Here is a 27,862-nt window from a genome sequence, read left to right as displayed (position 1 = left end):
TCTTATTTAATCAATCATCTTCAAAAAGGGTCTGTAGCAAAAAGCTAATGAAGTACTATTTAATAATCTTGTGATGAAAGAAAAAAAAAAACGGTTGAATGAATGAATCATCTTTATTTCAGCATGAACAGGAAAGCAGGTTATTTTGTTAAGGAGAGCACAGCATAGTTCTGGATTTTCACTCTCTTATAATCAGAGTATCCTATTCTGGAACTAATAAAGCTTTGTCCAGTTAAATACACAAAGGGATTAAGAGCAGAGTTAATGAAAATGCAAAATAATTCAAAATCAACGTGAATTAGACCAGCATTCCACTCGTGTTAATCTATGGTTTAATTAATGGCCTAAAACTACCTCAACTCCTGAGATTCAAACGTCTCTTTAATATATGTCAAAAAAAATACTTAAGTGTTGTGACACATCAGACTGGCATCATGAAAATTAAAAAACAAACAAAACCATGGACAATGAACTACAGGTTTATATCAGGCAGTCCCTGTATTAGTCCTCTTTATGCAATGCATTGTATTGCCGTCTGACTGTATCATGAACCTGAGACTCTCAAATACAAAACACAGCATCACTTAGATCTCTGTCTGTGATCAAACAGCTGCAGTACAGCTGTTATCCTGAAGGAACACTGCACATCCATACACAAGTGAATGTGTTGTACAAATATACACAGCACAGGAACTTGTGTGAAATATTGTTATCAGCAGGTTTCCTTTGGTTCTCTGTGTCCAATAAATCCAAGCAGTGGAAAAAAAACAACAAAAAACAGCTTGGAAAGATAAAGCAGAGTTCAAAAAATGTCAATATTGTGTCAGGATAAATATTCAACTTCAGTCGCAAATAAGTGCAATTACACTGCAATACACACAGCACAAAATATTTCTCTTCATCTATGTTGAACAAATTATTGTGACCAACATACAGTATGAACAACATATGATAACAGTTTTAGTTATGATGCATATAAGTGTATCCATTACAAATGGATACCTGAACATGAGCAGAGCTGCTGAGGGACCAACAGATCAGTACCTTAGCTGAAATGGTTCATAATAAACCACAATACTCAGACACATTTAAGCCTCCATGTAGATAGACTGTGTATCTATTCCATGAATTTGGATAAAACAGTACAAAAAAGGACAGCTGCAATCACCTTTGTTAACACTTTTGTCCTAAAAATATGCTCCTGCAGCAGTTATATCTGATTCACCAATGACTCATTCATCCAGGAAAATTAAAACTGTGCAATTAATTCAACAACAACACGCAGATTCTTTATGAATACAATATGCCCCTTCACATAATCCAGAAACAGAAAAATAGTATTATTGAACATGCATCAGCAGATATTCAAATACCTGGTATATTTACTAGTATTTGAGCATGTTTATTAATCGTACACTCGACTAAGTGTAGGTGTGCTATATTTTGGGGGAAAAAAGCAAACCTTTTGAATCCTATCATCTCTTTCGCAGTACAACCCTCTTGTAAGGCCCAAGTATGAATCTTGAAATGTGATGATGAACTTAACATAAATGCAAAGCAGCACACCGTGTTTTCACATTTAGTTTGGAACGACAATAAACATGTAGAGGTAAAAGATACAGTATATGGGGATATGTCCAAATAAACCGTTGTTTCACTGTTGTATTATTAAGACAAATATTACGTTCTCTTCCAGGTCAAATTAAGATTTAGTTATGCAAAAACACAAAGACCTAAAAATCACAGCAGTATGTCCTGAAAAAAACCTGCTGTGCTATTATAATCATGCATAACATATGCATAGTACATTTTAACGTGTTTTTACTAAGCTCAGCAGTGGCTTTAAATAATACATTAATCATTATTTAATGTATCCCTGTATAGCCAATTATGTAAATGAGTGACATTAAAATTTGAGAGAAAATATCAGATAAAGAAGGTCTTGAGATACGACCAAACACTGGAAGTACACAAGATGGAGGGACAGTGCAAAGGACGTAGAGAAATAAAAAGACCGGAGGAGAGACTGCAACAAGGTGTAGCTTGATGGATGGATAGATGGATGGATGGATGGAGTTTTGATGTCGTAATGGTCCTATAGATCATCTCATTGGAATTCCATTGATAAGAAACAGATCCAAGTATATTTCCTGGAGCTATCAAATATGCAACATTTAATAAACTTGGACCTGTTTAGAATGTTTGTTTGAAACTATGAAATGCTCTATAGTGTTCAAGGGTTTTCTACTTTCCTTACTGTCCTTCCTTCAGCATTTCTCCTGCCACTCTCTCACAGCAGCAGACAGTGAGAGTGACAGGCTGAGGGGCTGTATTACATCAGATACCACGCAGCCAATCCAGCCAAAGCAGCAAACCAAGTCGCAAACAGCACCTGTCCTGTTGGGTGTCGGAGCACAGCCATGGCGATCTGACATGCGTAGGCTGTTCCACTGGTCGCCGCTGAGACACAGAGATGGCACCAAGGCAGAAAACAGAATTACTCAAGGCCCTCAAAACAGCTTTATCAAAGCTTCATCATGGGTTTAATATCATTTTCATAATAAAAACATACCCATTTTGGCAGTATAGTAGGGACATTTGCTGATGTCTCCACCCATTGCTCCATGGACGGGCAAGCCGGCATCTAAAACATCTTCCTGGATGGTTTTACTGATCTCTTCCAGTTCGTCAAACACCTATGAGCACAGACATATGTAGGATTATTAAGCTTGCTGCATACTCTACAGAATAAGCAAATCATGCACCAACACATAGGGGAACTCCATATTTCTTGCATTTGTTCCCACAAAAATGTGTATTACAAAATGTATAACATCTAGTCATAATATAATCATCCATCAATGACAGTGGCAATTTTACACAAGTATAAAAAATGCTGTGTTAGTTTTTGTATTGTTGAACGTGTCATTGGTAGTTATAGGGTGAATATGGACCTTAAAACTAATAATTAATGAAAACCATGTTTGCCTCATCTTCAATACAGTATCTTAAAGATAACTAAAAACAATCAGTTTGAAATTATCTGTGACTTAAAAGAGAACTTTGACATGGAGGTCTCAATAAACAAGACAAAAGTCTGTGAGGTGGTACTTGGCACAGTGGTATTTTGAGCAAAATCCTAACATCCGCAAATTAACACTGTATGTTAGCACAAAACACAAAGTGCAGCTGAGGCTGATTGGAATGTGATTAGTTTTGCAGATATTTGTCCATATGAATTTTCTACCAATTCATCAAGATGACCTTGCGATATTTCACAGGATGAAGTGAAAACTCTGTCCTGGTGGTGCTGCAGGAATCATCAAAGACAGACACACTTCTGCCTTTTTGTGTCACATATAGAGTTTAGTGGAGAGCTGCAATTTCAAGCAGCTCATGTCCCATACAGTTAACACTGATGCGAAAGTAGAAGCACTTGAGAAGGTCTGTGGCCAGCTCTCCTTCACCTCAGATCATCTCGAGTGCTCTCACAGTTTCGCTGCACTGTTTAGACGCATGTAAAAAACACCTATGGCACATGTCTACACTGTATAGGGACAAATGAGTAATTTCCTTCAAGCTATGATACCAGATATTTTATTACATGAGTGATTTGGTGCAAACATTTACCCTCCAGTGTGGCAGATAGCCCTCTGAGATTTACTCGCTAACCCTAACCCTAAACCTACCCACGTTTGGCATTTGGCAGTTGTTACTTGATCAAAGCAGGCATAAGTCGCATACCAAATGTTACTTACCTTATAATCACCACCAAGGAGCAGATGCTCCACTACTGTTTCCAAACTTAACTTTCATCTTCTCCTACTCTCTGGCCGCTTACCTCCATGTTGAACTGGAAGGCCATGACAGCTTCGTCCACCAGCTTCTGCTTTGTTTCCATGTCCAGCTCCAGCTCGTTCATCCGACTGCGGTACAGCTGCTTGAATGCTTTGGCACTGTGGATGGCATTGAACTGATAGAATTCCAGCCCTTCTCCTGTGGGAGGAAGTTTCATGGCTCTCTGCGCCACTTTCTTCAGCACCTGACCCCCAGATAGGTCCCCCATGTAGCGGGTGTAGGCGTGGGCCACCAACAGCACTGGATCTTCCTGCCCTACTTGGTGGATACGGTCCACATAGCGTTGGGTGGCCTGGGAGCAGCTGACCTGGGACTGCCAGTCAGGGCCGTAAAAGTACTCAAGGTCAAGGGCCAGAGCCTCATGACGGTGCAGCTCTGCAGGAAAATAAAGGGGGGCAAAGTAGGGGTGGTCCTTGTTCCTTTCAATCTCCTCCTCCATGGCTGTGTAAGTATAGTAGAGTGCTACATGACCAAGCTGAGGAAAAAAAAAAAAATTATTTTTCCTTTGTTTGTTTTGCAAAGCATTTTACAACCAAAATTATAAAAAATTCTCTGTGCTTTTCTTCTTACCAACCTTAAAGAGCTCTTTGCGGATGCGCCCCTTTAGGAAATCCTTCACAAACTGGGTGTTCTCAGCTTTTTCATGAACCACCTTGGTCCCTGCTGCAAGCATCTCAGACAGATCATCAGGTCTGGTGGGAAAATTGTAGGTAAATTGTGTGCTTGAAAGAATCACCATGACATAATTGTCAATGTTGTCCACTATTTTAAGATAATGATGTTTCATTAAAGGAGGGAGATTTACCTGAGGATGTCCTCTTTCTCCTCATGTACAGCCCCCGCTCCATTTAACAAACTGCCGGTTGTCTCCATCTTTTCTGCAGACATTATTAGTGTCTTCCTGTCTGCCAGTTACTGCACCCTAACATCAGTGAAATCATAAAAAGTTGCATTATTTTCACATTCTCACCTTCACACATGGCAGCAGTTGTATTGAAGATTTCTAGAACATCATACTGCACATATAAGTCGCTGAATTACCTGACAAAGGTGTCTCTCAACATCATATACACTGCTACAGTTATGACCAAGCACAAACAGTCACTAAAATTGCATAATGTGTCATGACTATGGCTTTGGCTGGTGCTGCTGAAAGTTGTCACTTGAGCCAGCATTGCGTAACCGCTTTCCAGAATAAACAAGGGACTAATGTCAGGCTGCAGTCATCACTGTGATTGTATACCTGTCGTAACCTCAAACAATAACAACATACAAGAACAACATATGTTGTAAAGTAAACAGTGTTTATACAGGGGTGTCAAACCGATTTTATCTCAAGGGCCACATACAGCCAATTTGATATATACATATATATAGATAGATAGATAGATAGATAAATAACTTTACTGGAATAAACTGCCTAATCACAAAAACAGATGAACAACCTGAGATGTATGAAAAATTAGTGCAATTTCAACAATATGATGTCTCAGTTTTTTCAGATTATTTTGCACAGAAGCTGCTGATTGACAACATTTGTACAATATTCAATATGTTCAATATATGAATGGCTTAAATATGACCATAATATGTATTTATTGTTTTTTTCAGAGAACTGTATTCTGATCAGGGTGGAAATCCTCTGAATCAGCAGAAAAATTGGATTTACTGTTTTTCACACTTATCCAGTGGGCCAGATTGGACCCCTTGGCGGCCCAGTTGTGGCCAACAGGCTGTATGTTGGATACTCTTGGTTTACAGCATTACTTTAAACATGTCCAGACTCAGGGAGTATACCACCAAGCACAACCGAAGTCAACTGTCTCACACATTCATCTGGTCTATAATAGTGACACAAATGTTGTATTTACTTAACACATTAACCCTCTCAAAAGTCACCTTGAGTGTTAGGATAAATCAGTACATCAGTAAGCAGAAACAAACAGATAAGCAGTGTAGTGTAATTACAACATATATTAACCCTTACCAAAGAGCCAGCAGAGATCCACCGAGGTTAAAGGGGAGCTCCTAGTCACTGTAGATGGTCCCTGAGATGACGATGATGGTGGTGGTGGTGGTCAAAGGAAAGCTGCCGTCTGCCAGGTGATTCAGCTGCTTTACGCCTTTGACCTTATTTACTGTGAAAGGGAGATAAGGCGATGTGAGGGTGAACGCTGATACAGTCTGGCAGGGGGGCTGGTTTCGTTTACATGGGAAAGGATATTTAAAAACAAAAACATCCTGATTCGCACAACACGAACACTGCCGAACAAAAAGCAGCCCATACAGCAAAACACAGGCCTTCTGGCGTTTGCCAGGAGACGCAAAGCTGCTCTCAAAGAATAAATGTCAGCTGCAGCTAGCAAGTGTTGTATCAGGCGAGTTAATAAATTGGTTTAAATCAATTCAGTTCACTACACAGTTATCAGAAATCAGAAGCTATTATTAGCTTTCATCGCAACATAAATTAACCTCTCAATAATTACACCTAAGTGTAACATCATCTAACTTAACGACGAGCATCTTGTTTTTGACAACAACAGCTAAGTTAACTTTACTGGACGACGCTTGCTGAGTTAGCCAATAGCTAGGTTAGCTTTTCAACAAGCTAACAAAGTCGTTTCACATCTGACGAACATCGTGATATTACATAGCAGGGTCAGCTCGTTTATTCACCGCTCAGACTCGGGTTAGGTTTACTGTATTACAAGGCTGTGCTATCTTATTGGCACCAGATTGACATAAATCACAACAAACCTTTGCCCCACCACTTCTTCTTCTTCGTTGGTATTACAGGCGGACTACAAACCAGCATTAAAGGTGCATGTCGCCACCTACTGTCTCACTGTGTGTAAATGCATGACTTTAAACAACAAAAAACTAACAAACCAACGATAAGACATGTATAAACATGTTATATTCTGGTTATTAACCATGTTTTGTTCAAATAAAGCCATTTGGACCTGTAATTGTTTGCTCCCTAACTCTATAACAGACCTTTGATAAGACACTCCCTTCCAGTCTGCCCTTCAGTCTCTCTCTCTCTCTCTCTCTCTCTCTCTCTCTCTCTCTCTCTCTCTCTCTCTCTCTCTCTCTCTCTCTCTCTCTTTCTATACTGAACTCGCTACGACCCCTCAACACAAGTACTCTTGCAGTTACAGTCTCACATTAATCTGACATTTGTCTTTTTTTTGGTATATAAAGTAGCATTGAGTGTCACCTCACCACTGTGCGGAGATGAGCAGGGTGCACGTCCAGCTCCGTCCTCAGTTGCTGCTCGCAGTCAGGCGCTCCGCAACAGAAGTGCTGAGGATGCAAAGTTACCCCATGAAGTTTGTACTTCTTATACATCCACGTAGTCCTCACACAGCAGGAAGGAACAGACAAATACCAATGATAATAATAATAATAATAATAATAATAATAATAATAATAATAATAATAATAATAATAATAATAATAACAACAACAACAACAACAACAACAACAACAACAACAATAATAATAATAACAGCATTAAATGTTTTCTTTTTCGTTTTCATCATTAATGATACATTATCATTATTTATTAGCCCAGACTTAGACCAGGTTGATGAGATATAAGTTAAAATGTCAACAATGTAATACATCAAAACCAGTTAAAATGTTAACAATGTAATACATCAAAAACATGTTGAATGACACTATAATAATAATAATTATTATTATTATTATTATTATTATTATTATTGGTTGAAGCAATAGGAGTTATTTTTACGATGTAACAATAATAAATAAAAAAACACACTAGGAACAACACCAAAGACATGTTAGTCAGACAATCTTACAATCATATCAGATGCAAGCTGGTGTCTGATCTTGTAGCATCATCTGCTTTATACAAGTGAGGGCTTCATCTTGTAGTGAGCCACATATATTGTAGATCCATCAGGACAGTCCTGAGCTGCTGGCGAAAGGCTTTTGTTGATACAATGTTCTCTTGGAAACTGCACAAGACAATACCATTTGAGCTAGTTTGCTGGTATTATTGCAGGCTGTTGTATTTTACTGGAAGTATTGCTTTAAATGTTGCATGTAACAACAAGCAAGACACCAAATGATCACCAGGACAAAGCACCAGGATCATCAGGCTGGAAGAGAATAACCACAAGATGGCATTCCCACCAAACAAATGCAAATATGTGGCAGGTTATAATTTCACATTTTATGTTCCATTTGGACATATAAATCCTAAAGTTGTTCATTTTATCTTTTTTGGCTGTTTCTTAGCTGTAGTTTAAGTTTTGTGAAATATTACTTGACCAAGTTTGTTAACATTATGTTTGGGATTAGAGTAGAGATTAGTCATTCTTTGAGGTGGGTGCATATGCTATTGCCTTTTTGCTGATAGCACCACAGTTTACTAAGTGCACTTACAAAACTGGAAATTGGAATTTCTCACCCCAAATTGCTCTTCATTGTCTTATTCTTTGTTAGGAAATTACAAAGTTCTAGCTCACATAACACCCTCAGTGCTATTGTTCTGTTACCTCTGGCCTTGTTAAATCAGTTTATCAGTTCTTAGAGAGTCAGTCTAAATCGACCCTTGTTCAGACTCTCCCCTCTGTCCTCCTTTCCGCAAAGCTACCTGAGCACAACATCAACAGTCCATTAGGGTTCAAAAGACACATCTGTCACCAGAAAGCTTAAACTACTTTGGAAAATACTATGGAGCCAACTATGGAGACACACACTCTACTTTCCAAAATTGTTTCAACCAACATCATGCATCTTCTTTATTTCTTTTTATATTTTCCTTTACAATTAAAACTTAGAATCTTGCAAAAAAGGTTACTTTTAAAACTACTTTTATTTATCCAATCATATATAGGAACTGGGTAGTTGAACCGAGGATTTTGGATTCTGGATTCAGACCAAACCTCAATATCAAATGTGTGTTGTTGAGTTGAAATTTTCTTTTTTTTTTAAATAAAAGATGACAAGAAATGAGTGGAGAACAAATAAACTGAAAGAGTAAGACTTGGAGAGGTGACAAGGTACAAAGTGGGGTGGGAAATTGTAATGGATATTCCACTATCTCTACAGAGTGTACAGTAAGCACAGCGTACAGAGTGTACTGTGTACAATAAGTGCTGGCAGACTAACAGGTGTTCGTCCACCAAACAGCTCCAATCACAGAGGCAACCTGAATTTTACATTCCAGTTTGAACAGCAACATGTTGGTCTGCTCCGATGGCCACAAACAAATTACGTTTCTCTCATGTTGTTTACACTGTGTGCTAGGATAATCTGCCAATCACCAATCATAGTTTAATAAGTGCTTTGCAGCTGTTTGTGCATACTTATGATTCATGTCTGTTCATGAATTATGTACGAATGCAAGATGTCTCTGATAGTCTACTGTGTCTGTGTGCATATGTGAAAGAGGGAGTGTGACAGAAAGAAGGTGAATGTATATGTACGTTGTGTGTGTGTGTGTGTGTGTGTGTGTGTGTGTGTGTGTGTGTGTGTGTGTGTGTGTGTGTGTGTGTGTGTGTGTGTGTGTGTGTGTGTGTGTGTGTGTGTGTGTAACAATTAGAGCCTGATATTAGTCTGGCAGCCGGCTGCAGTGTCAGATGCTCTGTTGGTGGGGCAGCTGAGTGCCCCCCCTTGCTTTGCCTCTAAACCACAGGAGACTGGTGGGGAAAAGATGAGCTAACAAGATGATTCACTTCCCTCCAATGGGGCCAGCAAGCTGTTGCCATTACATGAAATTGCTTTGGGAAGAGCTTCTGTGCCACTGGTGCGGTTCAACAAGAAAGGGGACTTTGGTCTAAAAACTCTAGGGTAGGGAAGAATTTGAAAACTTCATATCCGCTTGGATGCTAGGCCATTTTTAGATGAGTATGTCACAACACAAAAACAAAATATCTCTTTTACAGCCACGTTCACTCTTATGAATGTGTTTCATAAGTGTGGACATGTGGTTTCAGTATGCTGATGGCTTGGATGGCTTTCAAAAGCTGCATCAAAAATACGCTTTATAGAAAATGCAGCTGGAGATTTATTTCACTGCACCACAGTTGGAGATAGCACCTGGGTTGTGATGCTTTTACATCCTATGAATGAGTAGAGCAGAATAGATGTGATAATGGAAACCTGAGACATAGCAATTATCATCAAAAACATCAAAAAAGCCAAGAGATACAAAAAAGACATGAACCTGAAGGGAAATTACACATCACAGTACCTGTTGTATACACATGACTAGGGTGTAAACTAAGAAGTGAAAAGTTAAATGTACCCTTTTCACTGCATATATTAGACTTTGTTGAATACAGATGCAACTAATGTTAAATGTCACACTGCACTGCAGGAACTGCTGGATAGCCAAGCTGTACAACAAAGTATAGAGACATTTACAGCTGCAACTAATGGTTTTAATTATGGCTCTGTTCCATTTCAATTGGCCTGTGAAGAGCCAGTATGCAGAGTACCATGGATCGGGCACACATGGAGTGCACCCATCATGTTATTAGATACATTGGTGCTTTCCGCTATGAGAAAGGTCAAAAAATGTGTATATTCAGACCATTTGTTTATCGGGTTTCATAACCACTTCTACTCATTGATGCTCTTAAACGCTGGAACAGAGAAGGACATATGAGTAGGAGTAGGTGTTGGTGTGAGGAGTGAACTCTCAGTTCAAGCATTGATGTTAATGTAGAAAACAATAGTGATAATACCTGACCTACTTCACTGGTGCTTCTGTATGAATGCCACTCCAGATTTTTTTTAAATTACATAATATAATTGTATTATTTTCCCTAGAGCTGAAAAATCATTACACACAATATTTAAATAATTAGGTTGAAGCTTTTACGCCAGTGTGCTTGATACATTTTTTAAATCCTAGGATGGCGAAGTCATGACCCGCTCTACTCTGTCTCTGAGGAAGAGCGTCTCCTAGCAGTAAGACACTTCTCGCGAGAAGTGATAATTATGTTGTGGAGACGAGAAGCTACAAAGTTTTTCTTTGTAGTTTTGATAGAGTAAACAAACACGGTATATATGTATGCTCATTAGTTTACAAGAGCATCTCGATCATGATTACCTTTCTGAACATATAAACATTGTATCACGGAAAGTAAGAAACACGAAAAGAAAGCAGAAATGTGACTTCCGCATCCGTTAAATTTGAATTCACGGGTCAGCACCCCAAAAAGCGAGCGTTACATTTTTCATCTGTTGCTTTAGGTAACTTTTATAAACCAACGATGTTTTTCCACAATCTCTTTGAAAGTCTTTAACCTTAGTGTGTCAACCAATAGATTAACAATTGGCGAATCGTTTCTTGTGTGAAGTCACGATCATGTCACTGCTGACCATTGTCGAGAAAGCTATCAAGTCATGCAAAGATGAACAAGGCAAGATTAATGACAGCATTCAACTCTACAGAGAAATATTACACACCCTGTAAGTACTGTACACTCGATTCAATAACCCGTTTAGTTTTTTCTAATGGCTTTACCCCTGTTTCACCGTGTGTGTCTCGACTACTCGACAGGATTAAACTTAATTTGTACGTGTAAAACTGCAAAACAGGCATATTTAAAGAAGATTAACATATTTGCCACAGTTGTTTATCATATACGTGCGTGGAAAGTACATAAAATATTTGACTTTAGGTTCTCTTAGCACCAGTTTGTACCTCCCCTCTAGATACATGTTTAAAATACATGAGAAGCACAAACTGGGGCTAATCTTGTAGCCTATGAAAGATCCACAGAAGTCCCAGATATTTTTAAAAACCGTAAAGATGTACTTTATTAGTAGGGTTCTAGACCTGCAAATTCAGAATTTGATTACATAAGATGACCATCTGTGCAGAGGGTTCTCATCCGGCGCTGTGGCTTAGTTGGTTAAAGCGCCTGTCTAGTAAACAGGAGATCCTGGGTTCGAATCCCAGCAGTGCCTTTTCCAGCACTCATGACCTGACGGTATCTACTGTTAATCACCAGGACCGCCGCAAATTTCAGTTTACACGTGTGCAACATGTACTGAAAACACATTAATGACACATTTGTGGTGAATCAAATAGTGTGCGAGGCAAAAATTGTGAAAGATTTTTCTTATGGCTGGTATATCCTAGGCTAATAAGTTGCAAGAAATGGCAGTACAGCAGTCCCAAAGATCTGTGAGGTCATTTGTGTAGAGCTGTAACAATTAGTCAATCTACAGAAAATGAATCGCTAAATATATTATTAACCAATAGATCATTTTAAGTCATTTTTTTAAAAGAAAAAAAAGAGATTCTAGCTTCTGAATAGGAATATTTTCTGTTATCTGTGTTAGGAAAATTAATATCTTCTGGTTGTGTACAATTGGTCATGGCCGAACAAGATATTTTATGAAACAAAACCATACAATTAATCGATAAATTGAGCAAATAATTGACAGATGAATTGATATTGAAAATAATTGTTAGTTGCAGTCCTGAATTTGTGTCACCATCACATCATCAATATCCATCAGGAAGCATAAACTTCTTCAACTTGATAATGTCCTGTACATATCTTGATCACAGTTCTTTAACATTGTTATTTAATGGATGTTTTTCTAGTTTATAATATTTGTTTTTTGTAAAAAAAAATTTAAAAAAAGTCAGTATGAGCTGATATATTGTTATGTACAGCCTCAATTTAGGATATTTGGTAAACTGTATGTATCTTTACAGACAAATTGAATGTCTACTAACTGCAAGTTATACACATAATTGCAGTTTGGAAAATGCCTGTTAATACTGATGGCCACATTTGAAACATGGTGGAACATACAGGTTGTGCAAATAATGTGTCACCTAAATTTAATTAATCTTGCTCTTTCTGGTTAATTTATATGTATAGTCACATGCAGTCTACTCCCACAGAACACCGCAACCCCAGACACCCCATGAGGACTCAGAAATAGCAGATAATGCTGCTACAGGTAATCATAATTTAAATTTTAGTCAAGTCAAGTCAATTCTATTTGTATAGCTGAATATCACAAATTTTCCTCGGGTGTCTTTACAGTCTGAATAAGGAATATATGATAAAAGGGAAAAATATATTATGTTTAACATTTTCAGTTCATTTTATTTGGGAAAATGCTCATTGATCAACAGTGAAAAATAGAACCGTGAATCAGGGTTAGCCCAGCAGGCAACCTTTCATCGTTTGGCAGCCATGTGAAAAAGGCACCCAGAAATAGAATGACATGTTTATTTCTGCATTTTTGGTTAATGCAGCCAAGTAGAGGGAAATAAGAGCAATTAGGTATAATGTTATGAATAAGTGATTTGAATGGTAATACTTCATTTTTTAGGCCTTCAGTTTTATTGTGCTGAATGTAAAGTTGTACATTGAATGCTTGTGTTCTTAAAAGTGTCAAATGTCATGTGTTAACTAATCAATGATGCAAAATCTTTCTTGTAGACTTGACGGTTAAATAAATAAATTGACTGAACTATAACCATGTGTTTACATGCTGTGTCTGCTGTGTCCAGACACAGATACCTCACCAGGGGAGAGAGAAGATATAGAATTGCTTGAGCGAGCACTGGAGAAAGCCCTCTGGGTTCGCACTGGCACAGGGCCTTTGAAAAAAGACGCTGACAGAAGTAAACAGTCTGTACCTGGGAAGAAGCCAGCCACTACAGTTACCACATCCAAAGCAGCATTGAAAGGAAATCAGACAACCACCAGATCAACTTTTAAATCTGCCAGTCTGGACAGAAAAAAGCACAGAAAGCCTGGAACGTCTGAATCATCCACGGTGGGCTCAAGACCTTCAGCTAGCTACAGTCCTGGAAAGTGCAAAGCCACAGTTAATACAAACTTAATCCAGAGCCGTTCTGTCTCATCGTCAGGGGTTGTTCATTGCCAGGCAGCAAGGAAATCGCAGCAGACTGTCTCGGCATCTGGCAGTCTTGATCATGGTCATTTACACATCTCAACCCTTCACAAGACTGTTAGAGGTAGCGTGCTGAGTGGTGAGGTCTTGGGCCGCATGCCCCCTTCAAATAACATAGTGCCTGTTTCACCCACAAATGACACAGGAGCTCACAGATTATGTCAACAGAATGGGTATGTTTTATACAACTGGAGTATGAAGAAAATAACTATGCTTTGTCAATCACAGTTGGAACGGGTGAACATTTTGTTTTCTGTGCTATTGTAATAATTCTGATTGCCTTTTCTTCACGGCAGGATGTCTTTTGAGCAGGCAACGAAATGGAAGACTCTGAGGATCAAGCAAAACAGGTGGCCAAAATCAGCACGTTGATTTCATGAGAATATTGCAACTCTTTCCACAATGTTTGTTTTGAAGCTTCCCTCATTACCTTATCTTCAGGTTGTGGGACAAAGTAGTAGCTGTGCAAAGGAAACCTGTGCCTGGGAGGAGTCACTTCGTGGAGAGAATGAGTGCTATGGTATCCTTCCTCTTTCTAGTGAAGCCTGTCAAAGCGGTGTGGGAAACCTTAGACATGTTTTCCATGTTGTGTAAAGCTGAGCTTGGAAGTATATTCTGGTGTCACAGTCTAGTTAGAATCCCACAGCCACTGATTTCCATTTCTCAGCTATAGAACATCAGCAAGATAGACAGACAGAGAGGCACGTGGATAAATAATATGTTTGACAAAACACAATGGCCCAAAAACTCCTAAACGTGGTAACAAAGAGAAAGTAAAGAATTCAAAAGACCTAACAGCCAGCAGTAATAAACTCAAGTTTATGAGGGGGACTCAAGTCAGACTGCTTGACTAACACAAATAAAAGACTTATAACTTGAGACTTGACTTAGACTTGAGACAGATGACTTGAAAGGACTTTTTTTTACTAAATATTTGCTTATTTCCAGATGGAGTTTTCTAGATTAACTTCAAGCTATGCACTATATGCACTTCTTTTACTAGTACCTCCCATGTGTCATCTGGGAAAGGGCTACCGAAGTCTTGCTCCCAAAGAGTTCTTAGATTATCCAAAGAGTGCCTCTTTAAATTGTGTATTAAAGAGTACACTTTAGCATGGAACCTTTTTGGTCAGGGTTTAAGGAGATAATTTCATCTATAATTGTAGGTGGTGTTGTTGTTTTTTTCTCACTTCTTTCAATTTTAATTATTATAACATACAAATTTCAGAGCCCCACTCTCCATTATTGTTCATTCAGGAGGCATGTTGTTGATTGCCACACAATGTCAAATACCAGTAAGAAGTGTAAACAGGATGCAACAGTATTGAAAATAAAACTGAACTTTCCATGACTTCTCTTGATGTATTTTAAGTGATCTTAATGTGGAAACTGGGGTAGATCATCAGCATTTCGTATGAATTGACTTGGGATATGCTTGACCTGATCAAAGACTTGACTTGTCATGCTTGACTTGACATGCTTGATTCGCACCACAGTAACTTGGGACTTGCATAAGACTTGAAAGATGAGACTTAAGACATGCACATATGTGACTCATCCCACCTCCTGTAATGAATAATCCTTAAGGCCAGTATGTTTCTGAACAACTGTGCTTAATACACTTTAATTCCTCCAAGCAGTCTGCATACTCAGTGTGTTGTCCATGACCCTGTCTCTCTCTAGTTCCCAAAGGACTGGCCATGTGGTAGCCCAGATCATACCAGGGCTCTGGTGGACAGGCTGACTCACCTGGGACATGACCTCACTCAACACTACCAGACAAAGGAGCTACTGGACAAACAGACCACAGGAGGAGGCACAGAGCTGGGTAAAATCCTGAACAGAATTACACGTTTAAACTCCTAAAATGAAGAGTCATGGAATGAGGATAAATGTAGTTGATGCGTGTCACAAGTGTGTGGGTGAGAAAATTAAAATGATGATCCCTGACCACAGGGAGTTGGCAGGAAGTGACTTTTGAGAGCTATTTACATTAGACTGACATGTCAGTGTTGAGCTTTTCCTCAGATGCTCAGATTTGACTGTGAACATGATAACACAGTGCAATTCAACCGAACAACTTAATTTGCTCCTGTTATAATGTTGCTAATGTTCTTATGTTTTTCTATTGTGTATTTCAATGTAGGTAGTAAAGAAAACAAATGTGATTCCTATCTGACACCTGAAAGGTTGCAGATGAGGCCAGCAGAGCTCCAGAACTTTACAGACCTAATGAAAGAAGGTAGGAATCCTAAAATAACTGACTGGCGTAATGGATGTTTCCTTCTAAATGAATCACATGGTCATTTGACTTAGATTTTATATAGGAAGTCATGAACAGGGCTAAAATATATAATTGCCAGGGTCAGATACTTGTATAATAAATAGGACACCGGTGAGGATATTGTGACCCTGTGTTTGACTCTGGTTACCCAGCTGTGTTTGAATTAGCATATCTGGGTGTTAGAGTATCACTCACTCAGTACCTACAGTATGTAACACAGTATAATTTCCATTACCTACAAAGATACAATCATAATGAAGCTGATTGCCCAGAGATTTTCCATTCGCACCACTCAAATGGACATATCATCTTCAGGCAGGGAGTTTTGTTTATATTTACCAATAATAGCTCCAGTGCAGCACAAGTATGTTGCTTAAGCCAGTGTAAGAGATAAGTTTCCAGTCATTTTCAACTCCCTGCTTCGCCGACACACCTCCAATCTGGTGTTGTTAAATTCAGTGTTCATTTTAGTATTTTATTTCAGAGCATTTTTTTTCTCCACGGATTGATTTATCGTTGGAAAATGATTTTTATGAAGGTACTGTGCTAACGAGCTAATGCAGCTCTCCATCTCGGTGCATGGAAAATGAAAACAGAGCTGCAGTGAAGCCTCAGTGCCAGATCAGTACTTTCCTTGGTCTCGACAGATCCCCCTCCCTGTGACGGTGGAGTTTTAAAGCTGTCTACCCTGACGTGGCTAGGCAAGGGCCTAGCTATTTAAAGATGAGGCAGCAGAGCAGAAAAAAACGTTTTAGGGTACGGTTGCTCACGCTCACGCTCTAAAAATAACCGTATTTTCCGTCAGAGTGGGAAGCATGGGATCGATGGAGGCCAGAGGGAGGTTGTCTTTGCCCCATTGGGGCAAATGGCGAGTGGGGAGATGGGATAATTGCACCCCTGCCCCCGACTGTAACCTACACAGCAGAGGCAGAGCTCAGAGAGCTGGAGAAGCTGAGGTTTAGGGTGGCACTGCTGCAACAGGAGATTTACCTTGAACAGGTAAGGCTTGTGCTCTTAGTTAACACTTTATTGCACTATATAATTAACAGCTTGAATGTCACAAAGATATAATGGGCTTACAATCTTTTCTTCTATGTGACAGGCTCTATCGGACACTCTGTCCCCTCAGCTCTCATCTGTTATACCTGGATGTCCCGACTACAGTGTACTGAGAGCCCTGTACTCCCTGTTGGGTGAAGGAGGACAGCGTTTCCCTGCCATAGTCCTGGACTCCGAACCTGAATAACTACTTAGCATATTAGACTGGGTTATCAGTTTATATGGTACTCTTGTACAATATAACACAGTCCATGTTTGCAGGGCCCATTTACACCCATGAGAGGGACGACATATTAGAAACAACTCTCATTATAACACAGTCCTTCACAACACTATGTTAGCCTTACTGACAAGCTCAATAAAACATGAACATTATAAACTTCACAAAGTTGGGATTCATGTGTAACAGCTGTACCTAATAAACTGGTAACCCCAGTAATATTCATCCCTAAATCAAGAGTTTAGAGTTTTTGATATTATTGAGCAGAATGTTATTGTGTGTATGTGTGTGCGTGCAATTGTGCTGTGACTTTATTTAATCTGTCTGATACCATGTTATAACTTGTATGACTTAAAAAATGGAATGGAATTGGCCTTCTTTAATGTTGATACTGATTTAGAATTGCTCTGACATAAATCTGTATACTATCACAGATTTTATAGTCTGAATGTTTGTAATTCTGGTTGGTCTTCTCATAAATATTTTACTTTGAACATGTTATGTTTTGTTTTTTTAGTACTTCAATTAAAGTTTAGGTACATGAATTTTAATATTTAAACAGTCCTCAGCTTACTTATTATACATGACAATTAATAAAAATTTTTATTGCAAGTCATTGATGGAGCCCATGCATCACTGACTGTGCCAGTAGGTGGCACTCAACTCACAGAGGACGTGACCACAGGACAATCAGCAGGTGACTTATGTTAATAGCTTATTTAGTTATTGACTTGCTGTTGCATCAAAATCAATCAATACATTGTCAGTTGGATTCAATCTGAGACCTAGAGTTACATGTGGAAATAAGACTAGTTCTCATAAAACAAAAATAAATAGCTATTAGCAATCAGTATTACTGTCGGCCTGCTGGTCGGTGGATCTTAAGTGATGTGGCGGGACAATCGAGGTATTGCATCCTTTTTTAGTCCTGTCTTTCACTGAAGGCAGCAGGGACACGTTATCTTCATTATCATCCTACGTATGTTCCAGCTTCTTCCCACTGTGGTAAATCTGAGTTTCTGTAGAGCTCATGTTATTTATTATTATAATATGAATTAGATAGATAGATAGATAGATAGATAGATAGATAGATAGATAGATAGATAGATAGATAGATAGATAGATAGATAGATAGATAGATAGATATACTTTATTGATCCCAAGCTGGGAAATAACAGTGTAGCAGCAGCATTACACAGACACATAGTGACGAATTATTAATGTGTTTGTTAGCCATGTGATGGACTAGAAACCTTTGCAGAGTGTTTCTTTTCCTTGTGCACGGTATCAACCACGATGTGGAATAATGGAACCCAGATACTCCACCAGTCGTGTTTCTCCATGAAATGTTTGTTTGGCATGTTGAGCTTTTGTAACCTGACGTACATGGAATGATAACACATATGGGGCCAATACTATCATCAGAGACATATGTGATAAGAGGGAGTATGTGAGATGCAAGAGGGCTTTGGAGAGCCTTGAAGGCTCATGCCCACACATGACGTGTGGATGTCACGGTCTGTGCCAGACTGGGCGACAGGTGGCGCGCGGTTCACACAGCAAGACGTGGGTGTTTGATCCCTGCTGCATCAATCTTCATGTACACACAAACACATAGGCATACACACCCAAAGCCGGCTGAGTCACAAAGACGATCACTTGGGGTCCTGCTTCTCTGCATGCCACCAGCTGGAAATGGCATGTTTCCCTGAGGAGAGGCAAACAAAAATTATAAAAGGAAGGGGACTCTTTTAGCTTCTGATTGTCTGTTAGTTAACAAACAACAGGGGTGCATTAACTCAAGCAACTGCTCCTGGATGAAGTGAGAAATTCACTCACATATGGTCGCAAGACCTGTGTTCCAGCACCACAAGTGTCTCAGCACTCATGGATTGCAGCCAAGTTATCTGTATGACACTATAGCAATGTGCTGCAGTTTTTTTAGTCCCATACAGTCTTGGATGAGTGTGTGTGTGAAGAGACTAGAGGAGGAGGAAACGAAGCATCCTTGAGATCACGTCAACGCTACACATCCCATTGGGAGTGGCGCCTACGCAATTCAGCCTTCCTGTGACCTGCATAGATCAGCTGTTGCGTGCGTCTCACCAGCAGCACTCTTCCACTCCAGCCAGCATGGCCTGGCCCTGCCCAGGTTAGCTATGTCTCACGCTTTTGTCCCATTTTTCTCACGCTTTTTTTTTTTATCACATAATGGAAGATTGAAGGCAGGTTTATTTTCCATGGAAGAAGCTTCATTTTCTTTCCCATGTCAGCACTCCTGTAAGTCACACATACTCTCACTCAGAGAGGGACAGAATTGAATGACCGTTCACATTCCTTCCTTCTTGTTCACTTTTTTCAGCCTCTTTATTTTCCCTTTTTCAGTGTCTGGAGTCCACTGCAAAAGACTCTGGAGTCCAAAGTACAAATCCACAGAAACCGAACAGCGCTACTAGGAATCCACTTCTCTCCTTCACATGCTTATTGCTCTCGAACATCTCTTTTCTCCTGCACCCTCGCCCCTCACAAACACATTCCTCACTTCCTTTCTTTTCTCTTTTGCTTCTTTACTGCTCTGGTGCCTGTTCAGCTACAGCACAGGTCTTTATATCAGTGTGGTCATCAGTTAGGCTGCATTAGGGTTTATTATTTGATTTCTCCCATCATTTAGCCGTTCTAGGCCAGCGTCCTATATCAAATTGAATGTTTTTCTGTCAAGGAAAAGAATACAGTGTCTTAAAAAATCAGTGTCCCCATGCTAAAGGAGGCGTGTTTGGAATTGATGGATATTGGGTATCTGTTTATTGGATAATGTATGTTTTGTGGGCATTAAAGAGTAGGAATCCTTTAATCTAATTATGAGGAAAACATTTCTTGCTAAATCAAAGTCATGCTACTGTTTTATAACTGTATAGAGATTTTATTTTAAACCCATAATTTAAGCTGGTTGATGGTTTCGTCCCCCATCATGAAAACTCATTTTGGGTTTTTTTTTAAGTCCCACAACCCTACCGTTTTGATTCCCAAAATGTCAATGTCAAAATGTGGACTATGGTTTTTGTACAAAGTTTCAAGATATTTATTTTTGGACATATACTGAGGTCAAATCATCACACATATGCATAATTCTAAACTGCAGCATATGCATTTTTACCCCTATAATTGAAGGTAAAGGTACAATCTATGAAGCTATTCAGCATTTATCATTCAGCATCAACTTGCCACAATCAATATAATGTTCACAGGAGTAAGATGAGGAAGTTAAGGTGATGAGGGTTGTCTGAAGAGAGAGCCGAGCATAGTAGGGATTATCTACTACTAGCTTGCCTTCCATTCAGCGAGGATTGGCACCAGCAGAGTGAGTGGGTGGGAAATGAGTGGGGGCTGCCTGTGTTTTTCGTGAATCCATTTCTGTTTTGTGTGGGCATGCTCAATAGTGTATTTACACTCATTATAGAGGCACCATATATATTTGGTGTTCTCTAAAAAAAACAGTGTCCTTACTTGTCTGCATGCACATAAAAGGAAGAGAGTGTGGGTGGCTATAGAGTTTCAGTTTGATGTTGTTGTCTACGCAAGAGCTGATGGGGTGTAATGGCAGCACTATTACTATATGATTCCCATGTGGACATGACACATCTGTGCTGAAATGTTCCTTTTTCCATCAAGTAAATTAAAAAGAGGAGCTTTCCAATCTAAGATGATGAGGGAGTTCTTTTTCACCACAGATTTACAGTTAGCAGTTTGTTTCTGTATCCCCTTGGGGAGTCTTTTATTCTGCAGAACAACAATAAAACCAAAAGACTGCAATTGAGAGCCAGTGATGGGGAGATGAAGAAAAGAGGGAGCAGTTAACTCTTCTCCCCTCCCCCTTCCTGTTCTTCGTCAACCCCTAGACTCCCTGCTTCAATGTTTGACGTCACACAAAAGAAGACCAATGAGAGCACTTGGACATCCCCGTTTTTCTTCCCAGGCCCCTCCCCTTCCCATGGTCCCTTATATATCCCCCCCCGTCACTACATTCAGCACAGTGTACAATGTGCTGCCAAAGAGCCAGCAGGGAGTGTACAGAGACACAGCCAGAGAGGAAGGGAGAGAAGGAGAAAGTGTGAGTGGATTTCAGCGCTGACTTAGAAGCATTCATCCGACACGCTGCAGTCACTTCTCCGGTCTCATTTAGACCTGCTTCTCCTTTCTCTGTCTATCTTATCTCCACCTTTCTCTATATCTGTTCTGTTCCTCCAGGCCAGAATTGACTGGAAACGGGATTCAAGAGGCCAACGCTGCAGCGTAGTTTCAGGATCCACCAGCCGACGCCGTTAGGATGGGCTGTACCACAGGCCACCTGGCTTGCCAACCGCAGCCCCAGACCTCGGGGCAGGAGGGTCAGTCACTGGAAGTTGGTGGTGCCAAAGTCCCAGATGTGCTCTCCTCCTTGGAGCGTCTGTCCCAGGCCACTGGAGGCATGGAGAAGTCCTGGTACCGCTGCATCTTTCCCTTTGGAATCATCTCTTTGGTGATTGGTGTAGCAGGGACAGGGGTGACCTACACCTATAATGACCTGCCTCAAACCAAAGTGGTGTCAGTGGTTCTACTTATCATGGGGGTTTTACTGTTGCTGATGGCCACTGCATGTTGGACTGTCCACAAGAAGAAGAGAAGGAAAAAGAAAGAGGGAGGCTCATTCACCTCCGAGCAGTGTCCCCTGTGAAGCACATAGGGGAAACAGTTATAAGAACTTGAAAGCAGAGACATGCCCATAGTTGGGAGCTCAACGGTTGGCTTAAGAAGCTGCCACTCCACCTCCTCCTAGCGCCAAATCCCCTCTATTCTTTATCACAAAGTTTGGAACAGTTCATACTGGAGAATACTTGGGGGAAATTATAGAGAGAGGAAAAGACAGGACACTGAGGATTTGTTTAGTCTGTGAGGTTTGGACCATTTTGGATAAGCAAGGAGGGATCACCAACGCCTCACACACTTTTTTATCATCAGTAAGCAGGTGTCCAGTGTCAAAACAACCTCCAAGGAGACACACTCAAATATGCATTGCACGTTGCTTGCATATTTACACACACGGATACATGGCCCTCACAGTCCTCACTCACATATGCACTTTGCAGTCACAGTGGGAGCTCACCCAGACATTCAACACGCTATGCAGAGCTTCTGCTGGAGTCAATGCTGGCGTCACTAGACACGTCAGTCACAGCATTCCTCCTGCCAGGACAGGTGACTCTCCAAGAGGCCACAAGTGGGCCAAAGACGGCAACCTGATACCCAGCCGAAAGAGCAGCGCACCCGCGTCAGTGGCCAGCGTCATTCACTCGTCCTGTGACACCGCAGCAATGTGTTGGGGGCTTTTTTTACGCAATGGGAGAGTGGAACTTGAGTCCAGCAGGATCTTACTGGCATCTGTGTGGACGATGAGCTGGAGAGGGCAGAGGACCTGCTGGGGAAGTGGAAGGTGTTAATGTATTGAATATGGTCCAATAAAGATTCTGGAGAACTGAAAGATTGTTGGACCTTGGACTTCATTACTAAGGAACAAAAGATTTGCACATATGACAATGTCCATGTCATGAAAGGCCTGTTGTAGCTTCAGCTTCACATTACAAAGGAGTGGGTCACTGAATTTCTGACTGACTGATTGCTCTCCTGACAATGTGCGAGCATTTACGCCCAGCCTAGTGTCTACGTGGGGTACCTCACCTCGACACAGGCCAGGCCAGGATTACTGAAGGACACTGCCCGAGGGGACATGCCACAGCAGGAACACTTTGACTGATCCTGCTCTTTTACAGCCCCTCCCGCTTGGTGCCTTGAGGAAGAACACATGGAAAAAGGCTCTGTCACATTCCCCTGTTTCCATCCAAACTCCTGAGAATTTACCCCTTTGCTCACTCTCTCTTTACCCCATCAGGACTTTTTTCATCCCTCCCATGTGCCTTTTCCACTATTTCCACCATCCTACATCCTCAGTTTCTGCCTTGATCCCATTCATTTCCCCATCCTGATATAACCCAGGGTGTACAGTCTTTTGATACACAAATCAAGACACACACGTAAATTTAAACCCTGCAGTTAACAGACGTTTGTCTCTATCTCTTTGTGCCAAAGAAAGAGGATTACTTTCTCTTCCACAGTGGAAAGAATATTGACTGAGCGTGAATGGCAAATCCTTTTGTTAGTCTGAAAATAGGGTACAAGGCTGTTCTCTAGTGAATACTGATTCATGTTTGTGCTCTGAGTGACTCTGGGGTTTCCCTTTGCTACGCTTTTTCTTTCAGAGAGAGCGGGTAAATGTAGCTGTGAATAGGTGCTTTCTGTTGGTGTGTGGTCTCACACGATGAGACACACAATGGCATTTTTTTTCTTGTCTTAAACATTCTTGCATAGGACAGAAAACACAAATCATGGAAGGAAAAGGTGCAATGCAAATAATGTATAGCGCTCTAGACTGTCTCCATGTGAAGGACTTTGTAGTAGCACTCATGTACCCGTGAAAACTATATTGATCACTTTTGTATCGATCCTAGCTACCGTGTTAGTGACGCTTGTTGCTGAGTAAAATGTGTTTATGCATCCAGAGGTAGCAGTTAAAACGCAATGCCAAAGACTGCCCTGAAGACCAGCTTGACAATTACCAGGCAGCAATCGCCTGCCTGCTTCAATAGACATTTCAGGGTACAACGGAGTGAGGTCTCTATACAGTTAAGCCCCCAATAAATCATCTATTCTAAAACAAAATGAATAATTTTATTCTAAAATAAAATGAATAATTTTGTTTTAGAATAAAAATTATTATTAAATGGGAGCTTAACAGTTAGCAGACCTCACCTTTGTATCCTGTAATGAAAAATTGTTTGTGTTGCACCTGAATAATTTTCTTGGATGTGCGCACACTTTTTGTACACTCCCTCTCCTGCTTCAATAGACATGCAATGGGTAAGTCCTATCTCTCAATTTTTTGTATCTCAGTGTGCATTTAGATGTTCTGTTGCATAGTGTGTTACATAGTCAGACAAAATCAGGAAAAAGAAGGTGGTTGTAGAACACAAACGCTGAACCTAGGATATCATTCCTTTTGAATTTATGTGGGAGTGGGGAGCTATTATTGTGCTTAGATTGGGATCAGTCATCCGGAGCAGAAAAGTATTATTCATAGGGGGTATGATGCATTACAGTAGCAACTAACTGAATGAAGAGTGCGTCACTTGTGAACCTTTCTTCACTGACAAAAAGGATTACCTTCATATGGCCGTACCAACCCCGTGTTTAAGGTTAATATAAACAGAAATGCTTATAAAGATCAGTATTTATTAATATGTTCTATCCTCTAAGTAGTAAGACAAGAGCGGAGCCCCAGTATTACTTTACATTAGATTATGGTAATGGCAATGCAGCAGACTGTCTCACTTCTGTGAACTGTAGCATATCTGTCCGTCTGTCTCTCCTATCTTCAGATCTGATCACTTGATTTGGGATTTGCTCCAATCAATGAACCTTCAAAGGTGAACTTAATGGAGATTAAACTACTTGCAGATGTATCATTGAACCATGCTCAACTATTTTTGTGCAGTAACTGACAAAATCATAAGCTGTGTTTAAGAAAGTTAAAAGAAGAACTGTGGTTAAGATTAATGTCATGTTATTACGTGATGTTGCTTTTGTTAAAGCTATCCAGCAACACACACAGTGTATTCACTTAGAGACAGATGTTGCATAGTTGTACTGGGTAATTTTCAAACTATTTTGTGCCAGTATGTTGCCACACTGATGGCATGTGACCAGAAATGGTTTGTTAGATATGTGAAGTGATTTCCCTTCTGCCTTTTGAAAAATTTAAGGGAAAATCTACCTCACTGTGCTGCGGGGAAATATATCCCTCAACCAGTGGACAGCCATGCTGTCTGCTTATGCTGTTTATCACTCCTGTGAGTGATACGTAATATGTTTGTTTGTGTGCCCTTATTTGGTGCTGTATATACAACTATTTTATATTTGTACTGTATATTTCTACTTATATGTAAATTTGAATTGTTGTATTAAATAAATGTAATGTGAACACATTTGTCTGTGATATTTTATCTGTGATAAAGGTTTGTAGCTTCAGGAGAAACATCCCAAGAATTTATCAAATACTATCTTTGTACAAACTTCTCTGTTTTGGGAGATTATTCAGGATCATCTAAAGGGCAGTAACAATAAGCTCTATCCCAAAAGGTCTGGAATAATCTCTGGACAGAGCTAAAAATACAGAAGACAGATGGGGAGTGGAGACAATGAACTGACACACTGTTTCGACTCTATTTTGAACACTGTCCATATTAGATTGCAATTGTCACTGCGCTTAATCATTTACACAATAATTTAAAACACATCTTTGGTTGAAGAGATCAGTTGAGCTTCCACTTTGCTTGAGATCTAGATGCTGTGTGTAGACACATTAACTTGTCCTGCCCTGCTAGTTTGGATGACACATATATGAGGGATTCTTCGGTTGCAGGCAGCATAAAAGGGATTAAAACTGCATCGCCTAGAATAAATCACACCCCCTACTGGCAAAGTATTGACACACCCCGGAACAAAAATGTTTTACACGTCATCATCAACATGGTCTGTCAAAGTAAGACTCACAGAACTGTTCGCTAGGAATTGTTTTGGTATTTGAAGTAACACATTTCACTGTACACTAGTGCTGGGAAATGGGTGTGGGTGTGGAGCGAACAGTTTTGGGTCTGAATAAAGGGTGGGGAGGCCAACAGGGGCAAAGTGCAGATGGGGTGGAAGTGGTCAGTTGGACTGCTAGGGTCAGCACAGATGAGAGGAAACCAGATGGGAGCAACTCATCCGCCTCTCAATCTCCAGAATTTGGCGTAAAACCCAAGCATTCAGAGCTATTTGGCTTATGTCAAACTTTGATATACATAAACTGACACTAGTTAAAAAATGCAAAACCAGAAAGACGCAACAGGCAGCACAATGTAACATAATTAGGAAGTCTGGATTTGAGGTATACTGGGGCCTGGTCACGCTATTCATGTTTTATTCAAATAGCTGGTCAACAGCATTAAAAGACAATTCTGTTTGTGTTAATTAGTCATTGTCTGCTGTTGGTTCCAATTGATAACTTTGTAGTTAGATGGAAATACATTTCAGTTCTGCTTCAGATATTTTGACATCAGTTTGAAGACAGGTGGGAATCACACACGCCTGGCTAGACAGTCCAATTGAATCATAAGCATAATGAAATTAAACGCGGAGTCAGTGTAGGTATTGTAATAGAAACAAATGTGATACAGATGAGATGCACCTAGATTCAATCACTCAGAGATTTGAGAATACTGGAATAATACAATACTGTCACAGATACTGAACACTGTTATCTCTGAAAATCAAAGTCATGAATAAAATACATTATAGATGCAGGCCAAACAGCTGGATTTCTTTGTATCCATGTGAAAGACTCCCTTTCCTACTCAACCTTCTCTGAATTTTTCATCTTCTGTCACTCTTTCTTTTTTAAATGTCAGCATTTCAGTCCACAAAAGCTTTTTTCAAGATGTGTTCTGCAGTGGATGTTATGTTTCTTTAATTAATGCTTTAATTAACATTTATGCTATTTCTTCGAAAGTAAACTGTTCAAATGTGAAGCCATTGCTTTTCCATTATCAGATCAAACTCAGTTACCTCATGTGGTAGGTACAGTCTTTATAATGACACATCTTTTCAGTAAAATATGCTGAGAAATAATGGATGCTTAGGGAACAAACAAAAATGATAGACTTGGACCACACAGCTCTGCAAGCTGATTGTGTATGTTTTTATTGCTATAATTATTTTCAATTCAGGTTAAATGCACATACCAATTTCTTTTACCTAGCCATTAACTGGTCACTTTGTTGTTTTACAGAGAACGTGGTTGAGATGGGTTGGAGTTTCTATGGAAACGCTCACTGTATCCAAGTGAGGATGTCACAGCCTCTGCCCCGTCTGAGGTCACTCTGCTACAAGATAATTTGATCAAATAACACCTCCAGTATAAAATGCAGCAAGAATTATGTACTCCGTGGAAAAATAACAAATCTATTTTCTTTATTCAACCTCACGCATGTATCCTGTATTTATGGATCAATGATGGATGAAGGCCATGTATTTTTGTATTGACTTGCCCTGTTGTAATGCAATTGTGAAGTATATAAATGATATCATATACTTACCAGAGCATTTTATTCTATTCTTCTTAAAGGCAACTATTGAATTGGAGAGCTAATATTGAACACCAGCTCTTGTAGGTGATGATGACACTGAGGGAGCAGGTGATGTGCAGATCAATAGAGAGCCTGAAAGGAACAAAAGATGGTCACCACTGATTGAGTACTCTGCTCCTTTATGACCCTCTTCAAAAGACCAATCAACAGGACACTATTCAGACAAGCGAGGTAGTCTATTTATTCACAATAGGGATCCAACACAATGGTCTTAATCTTGTATAATTCCCTCAA

The 27,862-nt window shown here is 39.9% G+C and overlaps 3 protein-coding genes and 1 non-coding gene across 6 annotated transcripts; 3 read left to right on the top strand and 1 right to left on the bottom strand.

Annotated features, from left to right (window-relative positions):
• Positions 1 to 94: 94 nt before the first annotated feature.
• Positions 95 to 7,112, bottom strand: hmox2b (heme oxygenase 2b). 3 transcript variants are annotated; one of them, XM_062438735.1, is made up of 7 exons: positions 7,084 to 7,112; positions 5,846 to 5,996; positions 4,664 to 4,780; positions 4,433 to 4,550; positions 3,842 to 4,333; positions 2,573 to 2,696; positions 95 to 2,460 (listed from the first exon to the last, which is right to left on the bottom strand). In XM_062438735.1, exons 3-7 carry the CDS (start codon positions 4,744 to 4,746, stop codon positions 2,333 to 2,335), a joined length of 945 nt encoding a protein of 314 aa, XP_062294719.1. In that variant the 5' UTR covers positions 4,747 to 4,780; positions 5,846 to 5,996; positions 7,084 to 7,112; the 3' UTR covers positions 95 to 2,332. The 3 variants fall into 3 exon arrangements, with proteins under 3 accessions (XP_062294719.1, XP_062294718.1, XP_062294717.1); XM_062438734.1 differs by lacking the exon at positions 7,084 to 7,112 and adding an exon at positions 6,509 to 6,579; XM_062438733.1 differs by lacking the exon at positions 7,084 to 7,112 and having other exon boundaries at positions 4,664 to 4,773; positions 5,840 to 6,594.
• A 3,950-nt stretch (positions 7,113 to 11,062) lies between these two features.
• LOC133999692 (uncharacterized) lies at positions 11,063 to 17,722 on the top strand. The gene is made up of 9 exons (XM_062438958.1): positions 11,063 to 11,313; positions 12,767 to 12,825; positions 13,385 to 13,964; positions 14,088 to 14,141; positions 14,233 to 14,311; positions 15,475 to 15,619; positions 15,938 to 16,033; positions 16,881 to 17,074; positions 17,178 to 17,722. The coding sequence occupies exons 1-9, from the start codon at positions 11,210 to 11,212 to the stop codon at positions 17,319 to 17,321; spliced, it is 1,455 nt and encodes a 484-aa protein (XP_062294942.1). The 5' UTR covers positions 11,063 to 11,209; the 3' UTR covers positions 17,322 to 17,722.
• trnat-agu (transfer RNA threonine (anticodon AGU)) lies at positions 11,741 to 11,814 on the top strand. The gene has a single exon. It is a non-coding gene; the product is annotated as a tRNA-Thr (tRNA).
• Positions 17,723 to 21,678: 3,956 nt separating the features above from the next.
• Positions 21,679 to 22,100, top strand: LOC133999935 (transmembrane protein 100). The gene has a single exon (XM_062439284.1). The coding sequence runs from the start codon at positions 21,679 to 21,681 to the stop codon at positions 22,063 to 22,065; it is 387 nt and encodes a 128-aa protein (XP_062295268.1). The 3' UTR covers positions 22,066 to 22,100.
• Positions 22,101 to 27,862: the final 5,762 nt, after the last annotated feature.

Source organism: Scomber scombrus, chromosome 18 (assembly GCF_963691925.1).
Source record: "Scomber scombrus chromosome 18, fScoSco1.1, whole genome shotgun sequence".
Taxonomy (NCBI): domain Eukaryota; kingdom Metazoa; phylum Chordata; class Actinopteri; order Scombriformes; family Scombridae; genus Scomber; species Scomber scombrus.
Note: the sequence above shows the minus strand (reverse complement) of the source record. Positions and strands in the feature narration are given on the sequence as shown.

Bases quoted from the DNA above. Each gene is read 5' to 3' on its own strand.
- hmox2b (XM_062438735.1), bottom strand. From the start codon at position 4,746: ATGTCTGCAGAAAAGATGGAGACAACCGGCAGTTTGTTAAATGGAGCG. The intron at 4,551-4,663 runs GTAAATCTCCCT...TTTTCCCACCAG, and splicing joins GAGAAAGAGGACATCCTCAG to ACCTGATGATCTGTCTGAGA. The intron at 4,334-4,432 runs GTTGGTAAGAAG...TTTTTTCCTCAG, and splicing joins TCCGCAAAGAGCTCTTTAAG to CTTGGTCATGTAGCACTCTA.
- LOC133999935 (XM_062439284.1), top strand. From the start codon at position 21,679: ATGGGCTGTACCACAGGCCACCTGGCTTGCCAACCGCAGCCCCAGACC.
- LOC133999692 (XM_062438958.1), top strand. From the start codon at position 11,210: ATGTCACTGCTGACCATTGTCGAGAAAGCTATCAAGTCATGCAAAGAT. The intron at 11,314-12,766 runs GTAAGTACTGTA...CTACTCCCACAG, and splicing joins AGAGAAATATTACACACCCT to AACACCGCAACCCCAGACAC. The intron at 13,965-14,087 runs GTATGTTTTATA...TCTTCACGGCAG, and splicing joins AGATTATGTCAACAGAATGG to GATGTCTTTTGAGCAGGCAA.